The sequence below is a fragment of the Rhipicephalus microplus genome, chromosome 7 (assembly GCF_043290135.1).
Source record: "Rhipicephalus microplus isolate Deutch F79 chromosome 7, USDA_Rmic, whole genome shotgun sequence".
Lineage (NCBI taxonomy): Eukaryota > Metazoa > Arthropoda > Arachnida > Ixodida > Ixodidae > Rhipicephalus > Rhipicephalus microplus.
This window is the reverse complement of record NC_134706.1, coordinates 156,054,464-156,080,310: the sequence shown is the minus strand read 5'-3', so window position 1 is coordinate 156,080,310 and position 25,847 is coordinate 156,054,464. Positions and strand designations below refer to the sequence as shown.

At 45.1% G+C, this 25,847-nt stretch overlaps 1 protein-coding gene across 2 annotated transcripts in view; it reads left to right on the top strand.

Annotated features, from left to right (window-relative positions):
* Window positions 1–25,847, top strand: part of LOC119179631 (pseudouridine-5'-phosphatase) — a 102,704-nt gene that overhangs the window by 61,676 nt on the left and 15,181 nt on the right. Inside the window, exons 5-7 of one of the 2 annotated variants that reach the window (XM_075868335.1) lie at window positions 8,965–9,019; window positions 14,156–14,269; window positions 21,662–21,853. In XM_075868335.1, coding sequence (XP_075724450.1) covers window positions 8,965–9,019; window positions 14,156–14,269; window positions 21,662–21,853 — 361 coding nt within the window. Of the gene's footprint in view, window positions 1–8,964; window positions 9,020–14,155; window positions 14,270–21,634; window positions 21,854–25,847 lie in introns of both variants that reach the window. The other variant, XM_075868334.1, reaches the window with a different exon arrangement.

Sequence of the window (25,847 nt, the reverse complement as noted above, 5' to 3'; positions counted from 1 at the left end):
GGCTGGGAACCAGGGTACGTAGATCTGAGCTTTATCTTCTTTAACAAGTGTTTCTTTGTTCTCGTACTCTCTTATTGCGGTGACGGTGAGTTTTTCAGTTCTTGTAGCTACATGGCCAGCCGCGAACGTTGGTGCCGCCGTCTTAGAGTCTGTGTATATTGTGGAGTAGGCTTGGCAGCTTTGCAAGGCTAGCACAATCGCCATTTCCTCTGCTTCGTGGTCATGGCGTTTTTCGGACGGTTGCCACGTTTATGAGGTTTCCATCTATATCAAACACCACTATGGCAAACGCCTCCCTGCCATAGTAGCGGGCGGCATCTACGAATAGCGCGTGCGAGTTGTGTTCTTTTGCCTTGTTTATGAGCGCCCTTGCACTGTCCTTCCTTCACCCTTTGTTGAACGTCGGGTGAACGTTGCGGGGGATTGGCTCAACCCTAATGTGTTTCCTCATGTCATTACCAAGTTGTGTTCTTTTCTCTGGTTGAAAAATTGGGCAAATGCCTGCGTCTCGTAGGATGAGAGGGCCTGCCTGCGTCAACGACAGGCGTGTGATCTGTGCCACTCTCTGAGCCCCAAAAATTTCTTCGGCTGTGTTGTGCAGACCGAGTTGCTCGAGTTTCTCGTCGCTCGTGCTATCAGGCAAGCCGAGTACCGTTTTCAGTCCCTTGCGGAGCATGGAGTCGACCTTTTTGATTTCAGCGTTCGTAAGTTTCAGAAACGGGAACGCGTATGCTACGTGACTTACGAGAAAGGCGTGATACGCCTTCACGATATTGTCTTCTGGTAGGCCTGCTCTCTTGTTGGCGATTTTAGCAGTGCCTCTTGAAAAATTGTTCGTGCTTTTTTCAAGGCACTTGAGTGCTTCTTTGTTGAGGCCCTCCTTGGCGCTTAACGTTAGCCCTAGTACCTTGACCCTATATACTTGCGGTTTTGTTTGGTTGTTCTCAGCTTTGCGCACTACTTGCTGCTCCTCTTCGCCCGATTTTCGTCGAGGGTGAAAGAGCGTTAGAGTAGATTTAGTGGGGGACAGTGCGAGTCCAGTTGGCTTGAGAAATTCTTCAGTTGTAGTCAGTGCTTGTTGAAGGATTCCTTCCAAGGCACCATATGAGTGGCCACATGGGACCCTTATGGTATTATCATCCGCGTATGTGGCATGGTGGACGCATGGGATATGAGCGAGCTTTTCCGACAACCTGTGCATTGCCACATTAAAGATCAATGGCGAGAGCATTGATCTTCGTGGGGTGCCAATATTTCCGAGTCATTCGGGTTCGCCACATTGCTCTCCTATGCGTATGGTGGCGGTTCGGTTCGCCAGAAAGCCTTTAATGTAGTTGTAGAGTTTCTCCCCTAATTCATGTGCGATGTTTCACCCAGTGTGTGTTCATGTTTTATGGTGTCAAAGGCCTTGGTGAGGTCCAAGGTTAATATGGCTTTGGGCGTGTGGAGGAGGCCATAACATATGTTATGGCCTCCTCCACACGCCCAAACGTGTGGAGGAGGCCATGTGATGTGTTGTCTTAACATCAACATGGCATCCTGTGTTGACAGTGCCCTGCGGAAGCCAAATAATGTTGTGTTGAAAGAGCCCATTGTTCTCAATGTGGTCCGTGATGCAGTTTAGTATTGCATGCTCAGCTACTTTTGCAACGCAAGATGTCAGTAATATGGGCCTTAAGTTATCGATGCTCAGGGTTTTTTCAGGTTTCAGGATAAGCAAAACCTTGGCACAACGCCATTCTTTAGGCACGGTACCCGTTTCCCATGCCTCATTTATCTTCTTAGTAATGATTACAAATGCTTTATTGTCTAAATTCAGTAGCAGTTTATGGTCGATGCCATATGGCCCTGGCGCCGATATGTCATTGAGTTGCTGTAGAGCGTACCGTATTTTAGCTTCGCTGAATGGTTCTTCTAGCTTTTCTTGCCGTCGACCTCCATATGAGGGATTTTTGTTTTCCCAGGCTACTACTTTGCTTTCCAGTGGGAGATATTTTTTGGCCCAGCGTTTTGAGGAGAGCTTGGGATCCACCACTACCCTGGGTGTGCTTGTGCACCAATCGTTCAATTTGCAGCTGTGTGCCGCCTCTGGTGGGTTTGTCACTGTCCACCATAAGGTGTTTGAGCAGCCCCCATTTGCTTCTTCTCCTCATTTTGCCATCTGCTTCGTCACATGTGTTGTTCCACTGCTGGGCAGACAGCGTTTCAGCGTCGGATTTGATTTCGCGGCTAAGGTCCGCGATATTTGTGCGTGAGTGTCTGTTGAGCTTGTTTTTACGCCAAGCTTCTTTTAGGTCATGCTTTCTTTGCAGCAAACTGGCCAGGTGAGAGTCCGTGACTTGGATGGATTCATCAGTCTCGACTTCTTTGGTTGCCTTATTCGCTGCCATTTTTAGTCCATTTAGGAGGGCTTCATATGATATTTCTGTATTGCCCTTCTGCTCCCGTATTTTACGGAACTGGTCCCAGTCTGTGATTTTGAATTTTCTTGGCGCTTTCGCCTCGTTCTCAACGGTAATTTTCAAGATGCAGTGGTCGATACATTGGTCTTCGGCTTGGTTATCCAAGGTAGCTCTGACGTTCTTGGTGAAGGTTAGGTCCAGCCTTGTGTCCCGCTGTACCGAATTACCTCTTCTTGAAGGAAGGGCAAGGTTTTTTATCAGCTGCAGGTCCAGCGCATTCGCGCTTCCTGCTAACTTGTTGCCTTTGCCTTCACTTTTTAAGGATCCGCTTTCGGTGCTCCTGGCGTTAAAATCGCCCGCTTCTATGAGCGGCTTGTCACGCGTCATTTTCACCGCCGTGGTAAGCAGTCTGTTGAAATCTCTTTTCTTATATAATAGAGGACTGTAAATATTGAGCACAAAGATGATTCTTTTAACAGCCCTGTGGGGTAAGATTTCCACCAGGACCGTTTCCAGGCCTTTTTTGTATACGGGGGCGTCCCTTTCAGCGAACATTATGACCTTCCAGATGAAGGTAGCCACTCCTCGCGTCTTGTTCTGCTAAGGGTGCATGGTCGGCCTGTCTACCTTGTACCATTATATACCAATGCTTTTAGCAGTTTAGCTTTCTCCGCATTCCTGTAGCAATATTATATGCGGCTTTTTTTACAGGCTAGCAATTGTTGTGTTAGTTCTGCTTTGCGTTTCTGAAGTGAGGTACAGTTCAACTGCCTGATCTTTTTCTTGTTATGGTTAGCGGCCATTTTGACTAGGTAGTTTGTGTGCGTGACGGCTCGTTATTTCCGCAAGATTGCGTGCTCTGACTGGTCGGATTTTAGCTCTAGATGTTATGCTCGGAACGCTTGCCGTAACCGCTTGTTTTTCCGCGCTTAGGTTCGGAGGAGCACCTGCCACCGGTGGGTTGGCTGCCATCTTCTCCAGGCTCATGAACCTCTGGTCAGCTTTGTCAGTATAAGTCTTAAAAGTTTCCATAAACTTGGCAAGCTTATTCGCCAACGTATCAATTTTGTCGTTGAGCTTAGTTGTCGCGGACTCGACATTTGTCAGTGGGGCTTGTTTATCGATCGAGACCATCTCGATCTCGTCTGTCGTGTCGCTGTCACTGTCTACGGCTTTGCGTTTCTGTGTGGTGTGGATCGTTTGTTGTGAGCGTGTTGTCGGTGGTGCTGGTGAGCTCGATAGTTCAATTCCGTGGCAGCTCTCTATTCTAGCAATTGAGGCCCGGAGCTCTTCAAGTTCCTTCTTGGGGGCCCTGATTTCTTGTTCAAGCACTACAATACGAGAATCGGGAGCATGCTCTGGCTGTGCCTTACCTTTGGGCTGGCTACTTGTGCTTCGTGATTCACATGCAACCCTGCTGGCCCAGGAGCCATTGTTCGGCTGCTGCTGCTGCGTGGCTCTTGGTCTCGTTGTCGAGCGGGCTCTTGAGCACTCCCGAGAGGACAGGCGGTTGTCGAATCTCGACAAGGTCGAGGAGCGCCCTCCGGAACGAGAACGGTTTCTGAATCGAAAACGCCTTCTGAATCGGGAACGCCCTCCGGATCGGGATCTCCCCCTGGATGGAGAACGGTGATGGACGCTCGAGGCGTTCTCTCGTCCCGGCACCTGGTTGTGGCAAGTTTCCTTGAACGTGACAGATGTTGGTGCGTCTTGACGTTGTTGTGCTTGCCACTCTTGTTTTCTGCGTCTTCTTCTCCTTCTCACTATGCATAGAATGTGGAAGCATCTTTTGTATTCGGGATCTCCGGTGGGGTGATTGCCATCGCAAAGCTTGCATTTCGGCTTGCAGTGATGCACGCCATCTTCTTGTAGCGTTTCACCGCAGTTGTGACATTTCTTGCTCGTTGCGTTTGTGTGCCAGCAAACATCGACGCGATGGCTGATTCCTCCGCACGTTCTGCAAACATCGACCTGTCGCCTGTAGAGCGATCAGGTAACCATGGCGGTTCCGCATATCACTGTGCTCGGAACACGCAACCCGTCAAAGAGGATTGCGACGACTTTGGTCTTTTTAATGCGTCTTGCCTCGATGGCAGTGGGTTTTCGGTCGTGCACAATCAGGCGTTTGAGCCTCGCGTCGTCAAGGGAGAAGTCAATGTTCTTGATGACGCCCTTGCATGTATTATTAGGCGCAGCCACGTATGCGGCAACTTTGAACGAGCCTTGCTTTGTGTGCAGTTTCTGCACGTTCACGTATGATGTAGCATTATTTTGGTACGGCGTAGAAATAACAATGATGTTTTGCATATTGTTGGGGCAGATCGTGTCCTCTCGTGCTTGTTCGTCGGTGATCTGGGCGGCCTTGATGACGGCTCTCGCCAGCAAAACGAGGTCGACTCTGGCTACGTCCAATCCTCCTCTGGGTCTCATAATTATCCTGATCTTGTACTTGGGTAGGCGGGGTAGCCTGGAAGCGGATACCACACGGTGTAGTGCCGAGTGACTCGTTGAAGCCCCTGGGGTGCTTCGGCTGGTTGTTGTGCTTGACTGTCCCAGTGGCCAGCACCTCGTTCGGCGGAGTCGTCTGTCTTCGGCGTCCCATGGCAGTGGCCCATCCTGGTCCGTCGAAGATATCCACGCTTACTTCCATTCCCTCCACTGTTATCGTGGAAGGCATTTTCAGTGCCTTGTTGTCGGCTGTGACGTACGGAGGTTGATCCAGTAGCTGCTGCGTCTGACCGAGCGCTTAGCTACGTGTAATGGCAACCTGCTCGCCCAGCCTACGTGTGGTTAGGGTTAGCGAGGACGCTCGCCGCGTCGCAACTGGTGAAGTCCAAAAATATCTCTGAGAGTTCACTCACCGCCAAAAATGGCAACTCCACTGAAACCACTGAATAAGCACACTGAATAAGCACAAAGCACACTGACAAAGCACAAAACCACTGAATAAGCACAAAGCCAAGTGATATTGGAGCAAAGAAATGACCGAAAACATTTAGAAAAGCGGGAGCCAACGTTCTCACGCCCGCGCTCCTCGATGCCACCTAGCGATCCCCACCCATGTTTAGGCGTATTCCAATAGTAAGAAAAAGTAAAACGAAAACGCATCTGAGACAGATGAGCCCTTATTTAAGTCTTTGAAACAGTGATTCCACATTTACTGTAGTGCCAGTGCACACTTTTGAACAATATAAAAGAAAACCCTAAAGTCCTATTCAGAAGATCCTAGCTGCAGAACGCATTTGCAAAGCGCAGTGCTGATGCCATGAGTTGTGCAAAGCAGGAACACACTCCTTTGAAGTGACTATTGCGCTTCTTGTTTAGTCATTCCTTAAGAAAGACATTCAGTGTTCCCTTTTGTTTTGCTCGCAATTGTACTTGATGTTTTTAAAATACTGTAGCGGGAGAGGAAAACGAGACGGCGGCCAACGTGGTCGTGTCGTTCTCTCGCCACTTTATTCCACGCCTGAAGCGGAGCCGCGGTGGCTGTCCACGTCCCAAACCGCCAGGCCAGAAGCCCGTTCTAATTCTCGCGCAGCTCGAGCTAGCATCAGCTGCGCGAGAGGCGCGGCGCGGTGATCAAGAAAATGATGGTGATGATGATGGCACTACAGGGCTCCCCCCCCTAGCGCTTTGGGCTATTCGAAGGCATACGGAAAAAAAAGAAAAAATAGTGACAAAAGCTATATACATGAACGACAATCCATAAACTGTTCATTTGGAAAGTCTAGGTTGTCAACGTTGATGGGCCATCGGTAAGCAGCGGGTCTCTGGTGGGCGACTCTGGGAGAAGCGCAAGGGACGAAGGAGGAAGTGCCGGGTCGCTGTGGTAGCCGACAAGCGGGTCTCACGGTGACCTGGCAGGACAGGCCGAGAGTGGACCGTGTGTCGCGAGGTCATGCTGCCAACGTCAGCAGAGGGCCGGCAGTGCGGGTCCTGACGTTGGGGTCGACGCAACACAGACCTCAAAGTTGAACGGCGTCTGACGTGCCGGCATAGACAGACGTGCCGACGCCCGCAGGAACGTGTCCCAACAATACCACCAAGTGCGCGGTGGGCAGTCGGGCACACGACCAGTGGTGGGACACCGCGTCGGACAGGCCGAGTAGGCGCCTGCGCCGTCTTCAGGGCCGTGACCGCAACCCGTGGCTGCGCAGCAGGGCTGCCCAAAAGTTGCCGCAATGTGTGACGCCAAGCACGCCGTCATCGCCGACGTAGGGCAACGGGTGGCAGACACGCATGAGGCATGAGTGCTGTCGCGGTTGTGACACACGAGCTGGCATTGTGGACACACGTCTGGCCGTTGCCGTCCGGAGGCAAAGGCTCCGGGGAATGGCGGTGGTGGAACCCAGCCAGCGTGGGCTCGCCCGGAGCACTGGACGGAACACCTGTGCTCGTGCAATGACCTCCGGCAGTCCGCGTGCAGTCCGGAGGGCCGGCGTGCAGGTCTGCACAATTGATGGCCGCCTCCAGCCAACACCCCCCAGACTGCCCCACCACAGGCGCTGCATGCCTGGTGAGCCCCGTCCGAAACTGACCGGGCACGTCGTCCTCAAGCGCGTCAGTCACAGTCGCAGCGTCTTGGAAGCCTGGCCGTGGTTGATGGCTGGCGGCCTCAACCTCAGCTGCGGGAAACAGCGAGGACGATGCTGGTCGCTGCTGGCAGGACGCACAGAGCGTTGTGGCTGGTAGAGAGTTTCTTTCGTACATTGGGGGTGGTGAAGGTTCCGTGACCGGGAGGTGAATAGCAGGCGGATGGACGTCAGCGCCAGACTCCGAGGCGTGCGACCAGGTAGCCGTCGTGGAGTCGGGTAGGGTCATGGTGTGACGTGCCGTAGATTTCACGGAAGACGTGCAGGTGGCAGGCACGTGTGATGAAGCTCCGCCCGGGGGCTCTGAGGGAATGTACCTCTCGGAGGGAAGGTCAGTCGCAGTGGGGGAGTCTTCTACCTTGTGGTCGTGATCAGGTGCAGGAGTGGATGTTTCTGCGACCGGATCAGGTGTAGAAGTAGTCGAAGCCGGGGTACCGAGGTAGCGGTCAATGGAGGGCTGCGGACCGGTTCGTACCTTGCTCTGCGACGCCTGGGAAACCTGCCTGGTGCGGGTAAACGGAAGCGGACGGTATGTGAGGCCATGTCTGGCAAGCACCGCCGAGCAGAGGTCATCGTAAGGCTGCTGGCTGGAGGTTGAAGTGCCAGAGAGATGACGCAACTCTACCGGAAGGGCGTCTTGAAGAATGGCGTGCATCAGCGGCTGGTCCGTGACGCCATTGAACGCCAGAACGGCATCGAGTTGCATGAACCATACCTTGGGGTAGGTCGATTGGAACGGCGGCACTGGCGGGCAGAGTTGCGGGAACATGGCCGCGGGCCGCTCGGCGAAGGGCGTGTTCTCCGGGTCACCAATGTAGCGGGAGAGGAAAACGAGACGGCGGCCAACGTGGTCGTGTCGTTCTCTCGCCACTTTATTCCACGCCTGAAGCGGAGCCGCGGTGGCTGTCCACGCCCCAAACCGCCAGGCCAGAAGCCCGTTCTAATTCTCGCGCAGCTCGAGCTAGCATCAGCTGCGCGAGAGGCACGGCGCGGTGATCAAGAAAATGATGGTGATGATGATGGCACTACAATACTAAAGCAGGTCAGATGAGTGAACACTTAGTAACTTATAAATCGAAAATAATGTCGAAGATTGATGATTGATTGCTATGTGGGGTTTAACGTCCCGAAACCACTATATGATTATGAGAGACGCCGTAGTGGAGGGCTCTGGTAATTTCGACCACCTGGGGTTCTTTAACGTGCACCCAAATCTGAGCAGACGGGCCTACAACATTTCCGGCTCCATCGTAAATGCAGCCGCCGCAGCCGGGATACGAAACTGCGACCTGCGGGTCAGTAGCCGAGTACCTTAGCCACTAGACCAACGCGGCGGGGCAATAATATCAAAGAAGCTAGGCTATAAAGTGAGCAGGGAAACACACATTAATGGCGGAGATTTGAATTGGAGTAAAAAAGCGGTAGGGTTTGTACAAGATACCATATTTACAAGAACTGGGAATTATGTACGTTTAGTATAGTGACGAATAAATTGCAACAGAAGGACACTGCAATAATCGAGACACTGACTTACTTCTCAGCACTTACTCACGATGCGTTCTTACATAACTTAGGACGTCTAATGGAAGCAAAACTGCGAAATTAGGTTGAGTTAATGTAAACAGTGAACCCAGTGACGCGAGACACAAAGGAAGATTTGTGAGAAGCGCGCAAGCGGAGAATTGACGGCAATAACGTAACACTGCTGACAGCAACTTTATTTGTGGTACTTACACAGTGTCACTAAGAATCATCACATTGTTCGCACCTATTTTGTGGTCTGCCGAACTAACGATACCCAATTTCGCGTCACAAAAGCAGCTGACGTTAGCTGCAGCAGAATCTTCAATGCTAAAGAACCATCGAATGTAAAGGTATCATAGAAGAAAAGTCAATACTCACAAACATTATCTTTTTTTCCTGTAAGCATGAAGCGCACTCTGCAATTGTTATATTGCTATTTTTTTCAGCACGATACAACTATGACTGAAGTTAACGGACCACTCGTGAACATGTTTAACGCAGGTAAGTTGCACTCTCTGAAAGTAGCTCCGAAGAAATGCTTTGTTTTGTTTTGAATGCCACAGAAAAATAACGCATTAAAATGCGCCATATATGTGTTCTACTAAATATATATGAAAATGAAAATGCGATACGCAAGTCATGGTTCTGTAGCTTTCAATTCATCGCGATGAAACTGACGTCCTTTCTCTTACGTTAGAGCTGGGTTAAATCAGGTCATATGCTACTTTTCGCACTCCGGCATGCTCCCAGTTACGTGCTAAGCCCGCCATATTTGCACCACAGGTGTGCGCACAAGGGGGGGGGGGAGGCACGGCCTCCCATCCGGTGACTTAAGATGAGAGTCACTGACGCGGCCCCGTGCATTCACATATCAAAAAAAAGGGGCGCTGTGACTTAGTGGGGGGGGGGTGCACAGTAAGCCACATAGAGTGACATAATAGGAAGGGGGCGCTTTCATGAGCATACAACCAGAAGGAGAAGTTGATCGGTGGCTACCATCAAGGCGCGAGTGAAATTCAACCTTTCAACACATATTGCAGTACTTAACTTTATGGCTTGGGGGCGTAAGCCGTATAGTTAGTTTAAATTAAGAACAACATAGCAATGGGTAGCAGTACTTGTACACCTGTCTTTGGGGCCCATCCCTCTTAACAGAACCCTCATATACTACGTATGTAAAAAGACAGTGGGCTAAAGAATGTCAATGCTTGAACAACTAAAGGCTTTGTTATTCAAAATTGTAATAAATATCGACTAAATAAGACTGAAGGGCTTGAAACAAGCTATTTGTTGCGTAGCTTCCAGAAAGCAGTGCTGGTTTAGACATGGAAAAGAAAACACACAACATCGGGAGCTGTAGCTGTGTGTTTCATTCTTAGATTGCAAAGCAGCCCTGTTTTCTTTATATTGACCGACTAAAGGACACGCAGTTACAAAACTATTCTATACGAGCTTCAAGGAAAGATAACAAAGCTGAAGAGAATAAAAAATTGGCCCCGTATCTACATGCTAATCTGCAAATGTCGTCGGAGAGATTGAACAAAACGTTTATTTGATGTTCTGCGCAAGAAAATCGGTTAATGGTATTCTGGAGGCGCTGCGTTAGCGTGCCTTGAGCGTGCAACGGAGGTGAACGAGTGCACCAAGTCACGTCACACGTGAGACATGAGCACTATCTAGCAGTTTTTTTTTTTTTGGAAAAGGAAGTGCGTGGCTTTGAGATAGGTGTGCGCGCTCATCTCAGAGGTGATAAGGTGTAGAAAGCAAGACGACGGGTAGGTTCCACCACCGTCTCGTATTAGCAAAACTTTGAAAACACTCGGCTTTTCGTGCAAGTGTTGCAAGGTCGTGCAAGCGTTGCAAGACAGACATGCAGAATATATACGTGTTGTTATGCTGGCTCAGATATGCGCGCTAATTGCTTTTTAATTGACAATTGCACAAGTATGAACACTGAATCTCGGGCAACATTGGTGGGCACTGTGGATGGGGTCAGCCGTTTGGGGTATCCGCTAGTGCCGTTCAACGTGCCCGGTACTGTTACGGGTGAACAAACAGACAACTGAACAGACAGACAGACGCACACACAGACAACAGACAGACAGACCGACAAAAAGTTTTGCTTCGTGGTCCGCAAGAAAGACTATCATCTTTAAAATGGTATGAGTGCATGCATCGTGAAATAAGGAGAAAGCAAAAACGGAAGTTTCAGAATTTCAGGACTCATCTTTTTCTCTTACGCACAATAAAGTTGGAAACTTATCTTAATATAAAGAAAAGTTCGTTCATGCTTTTTTTCGTCCGTCCTTCATACTTGCGTCCATTCATCCATGCATCCTTCCGTCCATTCCAAGGTGGTCCTATAGAACCTCTAGAGTGGCAGTCCCGGCCACCGCCAACGGGAGCATGTGAAGCCGCCAGTGGCCATATTGCTAGAGGAAAAACAGGGTGGAACCGTCAAAGACCGCAACGAAATACGCGTGTTGTGCGCGTCGGTTTGCAGTTCAACGATAAAAAAGAATGAGATGGAAACCACTTTTGGTTTACACCAACAAATAAATGCCACTTCTTGTTTATGAAACAAATTATTTCATGCACCCATTGTCAGATGCGCGCTTTCAGATTATTCTGTTGTCGAGAGATGATTTGCATTTCCAGCTTGCTGGCGCACTATTGCGGTACAAGAGGGTTAAATTATATATTGGGTGTTTTAAGAAATGTACCTGCAGATACTCAGGATAAGAGGGAAAGGGTCATTTGCTCGCCTCTTTCTTATATGTGCTTGTGTGTGTGTTGGCAGATTACTAGAGAAGATATATAAGGAAGTTGAAATAATTTATAGCAAAAGTTAGAAAAAAATTGGTAATTAAGTAAACTGGAAGTCATCAGTTTTTTTAGATTTATCGAATTCTAACTTTCCAACCAATATACAGGCGGAACCAAAACGGAAGCACCAATGTCACGTTTAACCGTCAAAACTCCAGGAGACGTACCCCCAATGAACCATTTATAAAAACGATTGCAGTGGCGTTAGTTATGCATTATATTTATCAACATACATTGGTGACGTGGGTTGTCATGGCAAGCGCAGCCTTGAGAGCTTAGAAACGAGGTAGCTCGATGTTTGATATAACGGCACTCACTAGATCATTTTGGCAACTTCGTCTATCGTTGTTTCGGTTTTCGGTTTCGTTGGCAAGATAGAATTTTTTTCAAAGGTGTCTTATCTTGTTTTAGACGCAATTGCTTACTTTGGTCCCAAGATTTTATTGAAGCTATGTCGAGGAGGTAGAAAATAACAGGTTTTTGCAGATGCGCTCGGAAAGCAGGAAAAATCGAAAGTGCACTGCCAGGCCGCACTCTGTTGTCTGCCCCGTTTTGCCGAAGCAGCATTCTTCGAAGTGAATACAACAGAGGTAGTCACACCGTAGCCCTCCAACTATTCCTTCGAACAGCACGTTCCCCGGCAGAACGCAGTGCACTGTCTTTCAAAACCTGTAACACGGATAATCACGGCATATATAGAATTCTTCTCTGCGTTTGCGAATACCTTGATAAACATGCACCGAATTCAATATTCACTCGCCAAAAAACTATGCATGCAAGCCATCAGTCTCGCCTTGTAAGACAACACCAGAAAACTTGGAATTAAAAGAGCATTCAGACGTCCTACGCGTTTCAATATTTTATACGTGCAGCCATAGACCGCAAGTGCTTCATCCATAAACTTTAAACTCATGAACAACGTCCTGTCAGCGAGCAATTGAAGCTTCAATTTACCTTCCATACAGCTGTCCGCATGTATTGCACACATGCGTGCCTTTGGTATTGTTTCTAATTAACAGAATACGCGAAAAAACAGGCGATTGTCGATGTATGAAGCCAGAATACTTATACGTAAAAAGTGATCTCAGGCGTCTTCTTTATGCGATTTGCGCAGCCATAGGTGACGCACGAAGTCACCATGGCCTTGTAAAATCTTTAACTGCTTTACAAAAGCATCTCACAGTCTCCAAAGGCCACTGCGAGGGCGGAGCTACAAAGCGCACTTTGTCGTCTGCTTCCGAGTATTTCCTTTTCCAATATGGCGGCGACCGGCGTCTCTTATCGGGGTGCGCCTCCACTTCAGAAGACATAGTATAGAACCTCCTTGGTTCATCCGTGGTTCTGTTCTTGCGTGCTTCCGGCGGTTCGTCTGTTCGTATTTCCATCCGTCTGTCCGTTCGTGCTTCCATCCGTCTGTCAGTCAATCTTTCTGGCGGTCTGATCATCCGTGCATCCGTTCATCCATGCTTCCATCAGTTCGTGCATGTTTCTTTCCGTCCGCCTGTCTATCCGCGCGTCCATCAATCTTTGTTTGTCCGTCCGCGCTTTCATACGACCGTCCCTTCTTGCGTCCATCCGTTTGTGCTTACCTCCATCTGACTCTGTCGGTCTATCCGTCTGTCTGTTTTTCAGTCCTTCAACTATAGAACATAGTGAACTGAACGAAAATCTATGATGCCTTGCAGTGATAATATTTTCAAAGACACGCAGGCAAAACGCCATCTATCGACCTATTCGTAATCTAGAGGTGGCTGCATACTACTACTACTACAAAGAAGGAAACGACCTACAGAAAAGGGAACGAGCTATGGTGGTGGTCATAACCCTCTTTCCTTTGTTCTCCTATCGTGGTATATAGGGACATCTAAACAATTCAGTGCGAATCGGCGCCATCAGTAGCCATAATGGCGAGCGTGCAGCATTATTTTTCGACATAAACATAGTCGTGTAACAATGATACTAAGCAAAGACGCACCAAACCCGAACAAACCTTGATTGTTAGCTGTTACGCTGCACCGGTAGGAGCAGCCTGCTCTTTTTCAATAGTAGTGGAATGAAATTTTGCAATCAGGACTTCAATCGTTTATACATGCAGTTATTTAACCAAGCATTCCTATCTCTTGCTTGGGACGCAGCATTGCAGCCTACGCATATGTTTGTGAGGCGTTTCCTGTGAGGCGTTTCCTGTGTAATGTGAACGCTCTCTCTCTGGCCCTCGTTATGGACGAGTGTGCCTTGTGTAACGGCGCGTCTCGACGACTAGTGTGCATGCCTCATGTAAATATGTAAATCAGTCGCGTGTTTTTTTCATGAAAAAGCGTTACCAACACACAGAAATGTAAAATAGCTTAGTTTATGATCCAACCTTTAGTGTACCTGGTCGTTTCAGAGTGTAGCTGGCCGAGTAAAATTTAGAATTGAAAGTGTATGACATTCGTAGGGCGCGTCAGGAACTTCACTCGGCGCACATTTATTGTAGAGAAGACATACTGATAAAAAGCACAATTTTATGAAAAAAAGTTTTAGATTAATGAACGTCTTATTAGCTTTCCTCAACCCACTTGGTTTATATTAGTGAAGGACTTGTATGCGTAGAGCTAGCACAAAACAAACATTCGTGAAGTGTAACAGCTGGTTCGGTCACCTGTGTGAAGTTTCTTAGAAATATGGCGTGTAAGATAGGAACAAAAATTCTTTTTTGGGCAACTCTTTTGCTATAAATCAGCATTTATTTATCATCATTAGTAAATAAAGCGACATAAGTTGAGTGCTGATATTCACAGTTTTGTGCTCATACTGCACTGATTCCAGGCACAGGTCTGCTTCGTTTGGGAAGCACCGCTGGCGCGAAGACGAGATCAACCACAGCATCCAGGTTCAAGCCAGTGACTCACGTGATTTTTGACATGGATGGTCTTCTTTTAGGTGAGCCAGAGCGAATGGGGTGTTGTATGTTAAACTAGCTATGCAGTACGTTTTCGTAGCCAAAAAACACTGCCTACCAACATTCAGTGCCCCAGTGAACCTGCAAGCTAGATCACTTGTACTTGACTGAGGAAATAATTAAAATTTTTTCTTAATAACAGTGGAATATTGCTAGCTCCTCTGGCGGCAAGAAAGGTTGGGCGATTCTTAAGCTTACCTTTTAAGAGTTAAAAGCGGTAGCGATACCTGCACCTAGAGCGTACTTCAACCATTTAGTTCATTACCTTCTTTGTATGATGTTACTCAAGAAGTTGAAAAGATGGATTAATACAAGTTAATCGATAAAGATGACGGTGGCTTCTGTAAATGAAGCTTTCCCACGCGGCTGCAATCTGTGTAAGAGGTAGCATGCTCTAAACCACGAGCAATCATCCATGTGAGATGTTTTCGAACTTGCTCTGCTGCGTCTACGTTTTCTTTAGAGAATACGTGCCGTAACGTGTGTGTATTTTGTAGTTATATTGTAGTTACAGCGCGAAAATGGTACGAGGAAACAACATGGACAGGCAAGAAGGTTTTTTTTCTGCACAAGTGTGCCACGGCCAGCCGCTATGTACTTGCGCTGCACTCGTCACCATCTGGCCGTACGTGCGAACTGGTTGAGGAAGTAAAAAAAAAAAAACATGACCATCAATATCATTATGTGCGCTGGCGTAGATTCTGGCCACAGTGTCATACAACACAACCAATTTCTCTGCTTCCCGAATTAATGTTTCCTAGCTTCCAGAGTAACCGTCGTAACCACTAGAATGAAATATCGCTTGGATTTAGCACGGAAAAAATTTTTGTAACTCAACTGCTGCATTACCGAATAAAAATATTTTGCGACCAGCAGACCAGTGATTCAGACGAGTTGGTGGGTTTCCGTAATTTCCGCTTGCCCTTCGCAATAAAAAATGATGCTGAGAGCAGAACAACAAAACAGATAGCATGCTACAGGTAGCCGTCTATCTGTCCTGTTGTGCTTGCCTTATCTCGTAGCACAAAGGGCGAGAAGAAATTATGATGCATGAGGCAATAAACCCCAAGGGTAAAGTCATAATTCAATTATAACCTTGAAAATCTTGCTGGGTTATTATTATAATTTGCAATGTTTCTTCACACTATGAAAGCTTGTGGCTCTAGGCTTGTTGTCATGGTGACATTATTTGTTGTTAATAATTTAAGGTGACTGTTCAGAGAAACAGCGTTAGGGCTTATGATCAAATTCTTACTCTTTAAACTCTAACGTAATTCATTTCAGCGTCATAGCTTGAGGAGAACATCAATCAATCAATCAGAATTTATCTTAGCTTCAAAGACATTATTGAAAGCTTGGTGGGAAATGGAGCTTGTTGGGTACAGACAAAAAAGCCATAGATCAGGCTTGACAGGGTTTGCACCCCCGGGCTTGAGAAACATGGCGTACAGAGTATACAGTAAGGCGAAAATGGGCACATGGCAGTTATCGTCACTGTAACAACATAAATAAATTAGCTAAGAAAACTTAAAAATGTACACAATGAGGAAATGGTTGGGGGGAGACATTACTAAATGCGTTTATCATCACGGAGATGTGAATCATGTAAATTCAAGTGTTACATATGTTGCTTGGAATTATTGAGTAGTAGCCGTAACTTCTGTGCGCGCATCTGAGTTCCGTAATTGGTTCAAGTTCTGTGTAACCTTCAGTCTTCACAAACCTTCAAACTCCGCAAATGTTGGCCATGAAAATTTTGTGGAAAAGGTGTCAATATTTTTCATACCCATCTTGTAGCGCTTGTTTCGAATTGCGTGATAGAGCTCTTTTACTGAAAATAAGTTCAGAGCCTTGAAAATTGGTTTCATGTGGCCAACACATGCGGCAATAACAATTTTCGAATGACTTTATTTTAGAGTTTTTGTAAATTCTGAACACTGGTATTGCGTGGTCGTGTGCCAGACTAAGTGACGATAAGTTTGACGAAAACAATGATTTGTAAACTAACAACTTCATATTCTGTGGCACGACGTAACAAAACTTGGACGATGTTTCCGCAGTTTTTTTTTGTTTATTCAGTGTGCCATTCACTTGTTCTCTCTACGTTACATGTTCTTCAAAAATGACTCACTGGCTTCTAGCATCGCGTGACAATTCTGTAGTTGAGGTACCTAACTTAAGACAGTTTGTGGTGTTCAGTGTTTTCTTCTGAGGCCGAAATATAACAACTTTTGTTTTTGCTGCCTTTCTGTTCAAAGAAATGGTGATACTCTTAGTGTGAACTTCGTTTAGGACGACGTTTCTTTTTTCTGGGATGTGTGAAAGTCACGACGTCCTGAGATAAAAATACTTGTCTCATCAGCGTAGATGATAAATTTTGTATTAGCACAAATATTTACTATCTCACTCACATATATATTAAAAAGCAATGAGCCCAAAATGATACCCTGAGGTACACCAGCCTTAACTTGTTTGAATTCTGATGCAAAATCATTAACGGTGGCTTGGTAGCGGTGATGAACAAAGTAAAAAAAAATTATCAGTTTCAGGAAAGTCCCTCTAAAACCACAATGCTGCAGTTCTACGAACAAAGAATAGTGTTTAATTAAGTCAAATGCTTTCGAATAGTGAATTATTAGGCCTAGTGTACGAAGATGACTCTCGAAACACTCTAAAATTGGCTTCTTTTGTCTCAAAACAGCCGTCTCAGTTAAACAATCCTTCCAGAAACAAAACTGGCGAGGCGTAATGATGTAATACGTCGCTTGAAAAGATATATTCGTTGATACATCAATTTCTCAAAGCAAATAAAAAACTGGATATATAAACATTGTGAAATAATTGAAGAAATCATTAATGTCACCGTCTGTTAACATAACAGTTACCTTTGACATATGTAGTTGTTCGTCAAATGTGCCAACAGAAACATAAGCTTAATGACGTGTTCTAGAATTGGCGTTATAATGTTGGTCAGAAATTCCTCAGGTCAGATCTGCAATTCGTGAACACCCGTACACGTACCGTTTTTTAGTTACAAAACAGATGTTTATTTTTGGCGTTGTAGTTGGATAGAAGGATGCGCTTTTTTTATCTGTGCTGTTAAATACTAAATGCTATTTGGATCGTGATTATTATTCGCAAGTGATGTTAAAAAGTCGTTAAAGGAATTTGCCAAGCGCGCATCTGTTAACGCTTCGCCCTTGATAGTAATGATGACGCGCTACCAATGACGCGCTATTTTTATTTTGAAAAAAGCTTTTGAGAAGTACCTCACACCCACCTGTTCTAGAAAATGTCTTATCTAAACCTCCATCATATTGGTTTTTATTGGATACGTGATTTTATGTGCAAAAGCCAACAAATAAATACGTCAACGAACACTTTTCTGCTCTCGTACCCGTTACATCCGGGCTCCCTCATGGCACATTCTCGGGCTCCTCCCCTTTTTCATTTACATTACATATCTTCCAAGTAACATTTCTTCCGGATTTCAATTGTCTTCAGACGATTGCGTACTATACCGGCCTTTTAAAATTAATCATGATGTTTTATGCTTACAATCTCACCTCAGTAAAATTGAACATCGGTGTCACGAGTGGTTTATGTCAGTAAACGCAACAAAAACCCACCTTCTCACTTTTCATGAAAGAAGTCATACCCTGTTCGTAATTATATCGTATGTAACTCTATTATCTGCTCTTAATATCTACAAGTATTTACAAATTAACCTCACTTTTATTCTATCTTGGCCCAGCCCCAAAACCAGAAAAACATTTTCTGCTAATCGTTAGTTGTGTAAGGTTTAACGTCCCAAAACCCCCGTATGCACATGAGAGACGCCGTAGTGGAGGGCTCTTGAAATTTCGACCATCTGGGGTTCTTTAGCGTTCACCCAAATCAGAGCACATGTGCCTACAACATTTCTGCCTTTATCGGAAATGCAGCTGCCGCAGCCGGGATCATACCCCACGACCTGCAGGTTAGCAGCCGAGTACGTTAGCCACTATACCACCGCGTCTGGGCGCAATTCTGCTAATCGTGTTCTTGGTTTCTTGCCACGTAATATCCGATTAGCAACCTCCTCAGTCAAACGTTTAACCTACTGCTTTCTTGTCAGGCCAAATTTTGTAATATGCGTTTGTCATAAGCAACATTTAGCAACATAGCCACAACACCATGATTGAATTCATACAGATATGTTTCATTTTTTTGGACTAGTTCTATAACTCCAGTTGATCAAATTTTCAAATCCCAAGCAAACCTTCCGAGCCTTGGATCACGGTGTTGCCCCGCCGCGGTGGTCTAGTGGCTAAGGTACTCGGCTGCTGACCCGCAGGTCGCGGGTTCAAATCCCGGCTGCGGCGGCTGCATTTCCGATGGAGGCGGAAATGTTGTAGGCCCGTGTACTCAGATTTGGGTGCACGTTAAAGAACCCCAGGTGGTCAAAATTTCCGGAGCCCTCCACTACGGCGTCTCTCATAATCATATGGTGGTTTTGGGACGTTAAACCCCACAAATCTAATCTTGGATCACGGTGTCGAGTCACCCACCTTTCTCTCTTTCACAAGTTCTCTTACAAATCACCCCAAGTCGAACTCATTGTTCACGCACATCGCCACTCAAGCCGGACCAACCACGAAAAGACCGTATCCCCCTCTCAAGATCTCACTGTCTCCCATGCGTTCTCCTTCTTCAACCTGACATCGGGTGACTGGAATGGGCTTTCCAGAAAAGCAGTGCTTCAATCTGACTCAACCACGTTCAAACGCATTATTAAAGACCTGATAATGTAGATTTGCCCACCCCTCATGCAAAACCACTTCATTTAGGGCCTTTGAAGTATCATATAAAATAATAAAATAAAATGAAGTAGATTCTTCTTGGGGTCACAGTGCAGCACACTGTTCAATTGTTTCCACATAAGGTGTTGGTTTTTGAGCACTTCAGGGGAAAAGTTATTGCTTTAATCATTTTGTTTCGCTGCTTGGGGCTGTTTGTTCAGCTGGTTCCTAAGGCCCTAAAAGAAAGTAAATTTGTAAAAGCTCTTATTTTCATAAACATATGATACAGTTGGTCTTTTTCTTCCATACTCATAAGGTGTTGCCCTGTGACCCATGGCTTGCGAGCTTTCCGAGCTCGTTTTCGTGATTTGCGTTGAAAATATTGTTCATGCACTGCCTTAAAACATTCACGAACCTATTACACGCTGCCTCTGGTTCAGCAGCTTCTAATACTTGGCTCCATTCTGTTCAAAACGTATGATAACGAAGGCTTTCAAAGTGCGAGAGTTTATCTGTTTTCAAGACTTAGTGAACGGGTGTCGTGACGTAGTGGAGGGCTTTATTTGCGCCGATAGTAGATAAATGGGTAGCTGATCGCTCACAGAACTGATGACGCCAGAACTGCGATGCTGGGGTGAAATATTCGTAACAAAGACGTCTAGTAATGTCAAAGAAGCTGGTTGTACTGCTGTAGGTCAACTGATTGCAATAATAAACCTGTTCGCGTCCAAGAATAAAATAAAAAAGATGATCATTAATTGTTGATTTTTGCAAGCAATCTATATTTATGTCACCTTCTAGAATGACAGTGCTAGCATCATCATTAAAATACCTCTAAAATGTGTAGAAATTCCACACACTCACGTGAGATGGACGGTACATAATGTTGTACACTTTAGCGCCATTTTCGACAACGAGAACCTCAAAAGCATTAGTGGTTCTGGAACATTCTTCCACAATAACACATTTATTGTCATTCTTCACTAACATGATAACTCCGCCAGCATTTCTAGGGTTGCAGTTAACAAAAAACAAGTAAATCCTTGATTTTTTTACACTTGAGAAGAATCGCGATACCATGATGAAGGTTGAAGTGCAATTTTGTAATTTCGCGCCAAGATATCTTTGTTTAACGTCACGAATTTCAAACCAAGTCTTTATTATTAGGGCGAGATTTGCCCACACAATTTTCAGTGGAACTTGGTTGGTCAAGGCTCTGACACGATCAGAGGATACTTCATTGTAATCGATTAGGTACGACGTAAATTCATGTAGAGGTTAGCAAATGATAAGACGTGACGACGATTGCTGAGAGTACCAAGGCTATGTCACCACTTACATTTTATTGTGCGTTTTCGCGATTATCAGGCGTGTTATTGCGGTAAGCATGGTGACTTTGGAATCATAAAAAGGGTAATGAACTAATAGGAGGAAAGGTTTTCCTTTTCCTCCTTTGCTAATGTGATATGTGCAGAACAGAAATTAGGTTGGAAGTTGATGTGATTTGTGTGTGTTTGTGTTAACAGAACTGTTTGCTGGCCTTGATGGCATTGGCGTAGAGACGTAATTTATCAACCAAATACCAGACTCAACGAGAATGACATTGAAACGTAATTCAGCACACCAGAGAGCGTAAACTAAACCACGGAGTCTAAAGACTGCAAATGTGAGCCGCGCTTCAAAGAGATGAATATTTTAGGCAAAAGACAGTCTATGAAAGCGTACCAGACAAAAGAAAATAAAGTAACAAGTTGTTTTAGCTATACGTCTGGCGCATTCTACGTAGTCTAAAAAAGATAAATTGATTGTTAGAATGCCTAGGTTGTGTTGAGTGAGCCTGCGCTTCTGCTTTGTCTATTTCTGGGTTAACGCTGCGTAATTCAATTTAAGGGGCCGCTTGGCTTGTCTTCTTGTTTTTATTTTTCAGAATTTTTTAAGTGGCAGCCTATTTAGGTTTTTTGGAGTGCTGCGGATGACGAGACGAGAACGATATAAAATCTTCAGGACAGGTGGTGCGCAAATCATTGCTGTAGGTTTGCCCAACGCCTATCCTGCAGTTCGTGTATCGTCCTTGTCTCATCCTACGAAGGGCAAAAAAACAAAAACATGAACGTCCGCCAACCATGCACGTCTTCAAGTGTGTTTTTTGCGTGTGTGTTGCGCGTGCGTATGTGCACTTTTATTTGTTCAGTATGACCATAGCATGCACCAAAAAGCTGTGATAAAGGCTCTCATAGTGTCATTACAAAAGATTTGCGAGACTTAATATAACAAGGAGCTGGAATGAATAATAAGTACCAGCGGTATGTTAGTATATACATAGTGAAGCTACTTAGCAGTAACTTCAATGTTCGTAGGCTCCTGTGTGATCACTTATGAGCGCTAACTACTTAGTCTTCGTTACTTTTTGAATGCTCGTTTTGTTGTCAACTAAGCCCTTTCGGGTTGTGAGAAGACGAGAGTTTTGAGAGTGATGAACGTCGCCGCAAAACCCACGCAGTCAACTGGTTAACGGGGTCTTCACTCTTCTGCTTTCATTGACCACGCTTGGCGTCACCCTGGAAGACACGGAGAATTTGTACACTCGTGCAGCGGAGACGGTGGCATCGCGGTATGGCAAAATGTTTACCTGGGAACTGAAGAAGCGGGTGATGGGAACGCCCGAAGCCGACGCAGCGCGCACTACCATCGACTTCCTCGGCCTGCCCCTGACAACGCACGAGTACATGGCGGCACTGGACCACATATTTGAAGAGACGTTCCCCGAAGCCCAGCTTATGCCTGGTAAGTTCAATGTTCCATAGGCTCTGTAATGCAATCGAATTGCCGTAAGTGGTGTAGTAGAGAATACTCTACGTGAGAACGGAAGAACCTACATTTAAGTTTGCACTTCCAAGTATGCCACACTACCTGAGAAAGTGCACTAGATTATGAAAATAGCTGGCATTGCTGTGATTCGTGGCATCGAGAAATACACTAATTATCTGTTCAACTGAAAATTTATTCATAAATTGTTATGAAGCATTCCACGTAAGGCGCATCGCGCCCCTAAACAGATTTCAGGCAAAGATAACACATCTTTTTCAATGAAAAAATTGCTAAAATGTGGTGGTGAGCTGTTCATTTGGCATGGGGCCTTTTGGTTTGCATATGGCTAAATGTATTACCCGACACCTGCGTCAAGTGGGCGAGGTATGTGTACTTGTGGGCAGTGCATTATAGGTCACGAGGGCTTTGCCTAATCTAAGTGACGCAAGCGTGTTGCAACTTGCAAGAACATATATGCCGGTCGGCTTGGGTTCACTGAACATAGTTAGCCGCGTCTCAGCAGAAAGTATTTTGGCTAGTAGTCACCCACAACATCTTCTCAAAAAGCTTCTGCGCGTTCATTGCGAGAAATTAGCCTTATCTTTGTTTTACTTAAATTTTCTTGTAAGGCACTCTTCTATGTGAACTTTATTTGCAATTTTTATCTTCTACATCTTTGAAAGAGCACGGTCATTTTCTGTCACTATTTCTTCTCTGCTACAAGTTCATTCTATCAGGCAGTTTAGCATCAGATACCTTGATGTGTAACTCATGGTTTCAAAGCATACTGCCTATGAATGTACCTAAATGGCCCACTTGAACTGGCATAAAACAACCTTCACTAAGTGTGCTTTGGTAAATCGAAGCATTTGTGGGTGATATCTCAGAGTACCGCATGATAGCTAACCCTCTGTAGAAGTTAACATGAAGCTAAATTATTAGGTGGGTGTAGATAAAGATATCTGCCAGCTTGAAAATTCTACCGGTACCTCGTAACTGGACACGTATTTGCTGAATATAATTCGTGTAATGATGCAAAACGGGAATTTAGTTATCTGTACTGAACTGACGTTGTAGTCACCGTAGATATACGTACCACCTCATCGGTGTAACGTTTTCCAGTGAAAGCACGCCTACAACGTGGTCTTTTTCTATGGAATGAGGTATGAGCTACTGTGTACGTATGCTCACCTCATGCGCACTGAGGAAATTCGCGGTGTGTGATTACCTTGGCGGTAGCCTACAATTCCTACTGATATTTATTGATGCTGATGGTTACGGGATAAGTGGTGTATGCTTAAATTTGTGAAAATGCCTTTTTAGGGTGTGAAGGTAATAATAGAAACAAAGAAGTTGTAAACTTTTATACTGTGTGCAGTTCATAACCTGTTTCGTGTGTGTGTGTGTACTGCAGTACTTTTTCTGTCATAAAAGAATTTATGAAATTTCATGTTTAATTTATAACAAAGAAGTGATTTATTCAATGCTTCATCAAAACATCGCTAAGGTATCGACGCCACGGGTGTGACATTAGCGAAATTGACGCTAACGGATGACAAAAATGAAGTCAACGAAAACATTTATTAGCCTTGAATGTAAAACATGACTTCTCATTCGCATCTGTAAGTTTATAGGTTTTATTCTTTGTGCCGTTGTAGCACCTGTACGAGGATCCACAAATTCACTTATACGCCCCACACAAATTTTGTCGCACACTTCTGTGTCGCAAGGTAACGCAAGTGTTACGGTAACGCAAGCCTACATGCACTCACCAAAGTGTTGTAGAAAAGATTTGTACCAGCCGAGGTCAAACTTTCCCACTTGGTCACCAGTACTCCTCCCCCAGCAGTAGACCTAATAAAGAGAGATACTGGAGTGATGGCAGCGGATGCAGTAGCTGCACTCGAAACACGTGTCAATATCCTTGAGCTATTACTGTCCTCGAAATTCTTTATATCCCTGACAAGTACAGCCTGCAAAATAATAGATTGCATCCTGTGCAACAATGTAATGACACATATAATCAATCAAAATCTTCCTAATCTAAAACAGCATCGTTTTAGATAATGGCTTTACTGCGTGCCTCAATAATAGAGTTTCTTCATGAAGTGTGTAGTGCATTACATGAATGCTCTTGTGTTGAATCGATACTTGTTGAATTAAGGAAACCGATCGACCTTGTAGAACGTGGGCTGCTTTTAGGCGAGCTACGTGGGTTTATTATTTATTTACAGGTGATAACATGGAATCGGGAATACTTGTCTTTGCGTAATTAGTACGTAGTTGTAAATGGTGCAGAATAGGATAGGGCTAGCGTAGCATCTGGTGTCCCTCCGGGCTCAGTCTTGGGCCTAGTGCTCTTTTTATTATTCATAAATAATTTTCTTGACATCATCGCATCTTACCTCAGACGCTTCGCTGATGATATAATTCTATACAGGGAAGCTACAAGCGTTGATGATACCGTTATTTTACAAAACGATGTTGCAAAAATTGAAAATTGGTGCCGTGAATACATATGCAAATAAACGAGCAGAAAACTGTTCATATGCGTTTCACAAAACAACGTATGGCACCAGAACTTTAAAATATGTCTGGTTCTCCGTTACAAACTGTTTCTAAGTATAAGTGCTTCTGCGTAATTCCTACATCATCTATGTGTTGGCGCAGACATGTCGATTTCTTCACAGTAAATGATGTAGGATGTTAGGTTAATTTCGGCGTAACACAAATCAGTTTCATCAACAGACCCACGATCTCTTTTACAACAGCTACGTCAGAATAATTTTAGGGTAGAGTTGCACTGTATGAGACCCTTCCACAAGTGTCGATTGCGACAAGCTTGAGCCAGTTCAGAACATAGGTTGAAGGTATGTTATCCTGGCTCTGAAAGAAATCTTAGCATTACCCCTACAAAGGAAACATTTAAATTATAGCTTCAAGAAAAAAGAAGGCAAATGTGGCGCGTGAAGCTTTTTCACAATATATATCTTGGGCACATTGGAATAGACCGCAATCAATGCATTCTACAGCCTAATTTTATATCAACGTGATTAGATCGTGAGCTCAAGGTTAAAAAGTGTAGCTGCACGACTAATCTTTTTAAAAGCACCATTTCCCCCAACTGTTTCTGAATGGAAATTTCTACCTGCTGACACAATCAGCATACTAGATAACGAAGCTTTTGCGTCAGCTCTTTGACATCTCATTCTACTTCACCTGCAGTCGAACTTCAAGCAAAGTTTAGTTTCTGTCACATATATCTTGTATTTTTATGCTTGTATAGTATATTTTTATGCTTCTTTTCCTCTTCGTCTAGGTTGCATTATCTTTAGGTCAATTATATGCATGGATAACAGCATACGTTACTACATCTCTATAGTAAGCATGCTTAAATTTCTTTCTTCCACCGCCAATGTCCTTAAAATGTATGATTTTCAAATTCTCAGTGTAACCTCCTTCCTCCTACTGTAATGCCTGAATGGCTCTTTAGCGTGAGTGTAAATAAAGAATAAAAACAAAACATGCGCACGCAACAAATGCACGTGAGGAAACCCAAAACTTATAATATCATTGCGTCATGTCCGAATACTCGCAACCAAGTAACGCAATCGGTTATGCGTTGACGAACGCGCCAAAATTTTTGCACATAGCGACGGCTTCAGCTATCTTTCTCATGCGAGAATCAGTGTGTCTATAAACGGTGGTCATGCGGCAGCATTCTGAAGTCTGACGTAATGTGGTGCATACCACAGTCTGGACATAATTTACTAAGAAATACCCACCAAAAAGGATTGAATAGGGTGTAATAGATGGTACGTCGTGCAATATAATTAGTGCAGTGCGCTCGCAGTGCCTTGCACATCTAATCGCATGAGTTCGTTTGTGTTTTCCTTGAATATGGCTCAGAGGACGAAGAAGCTCAAGAGCGTGCGTACGCAAAAGACTTAGTGGCTCCGGCACTACAAAT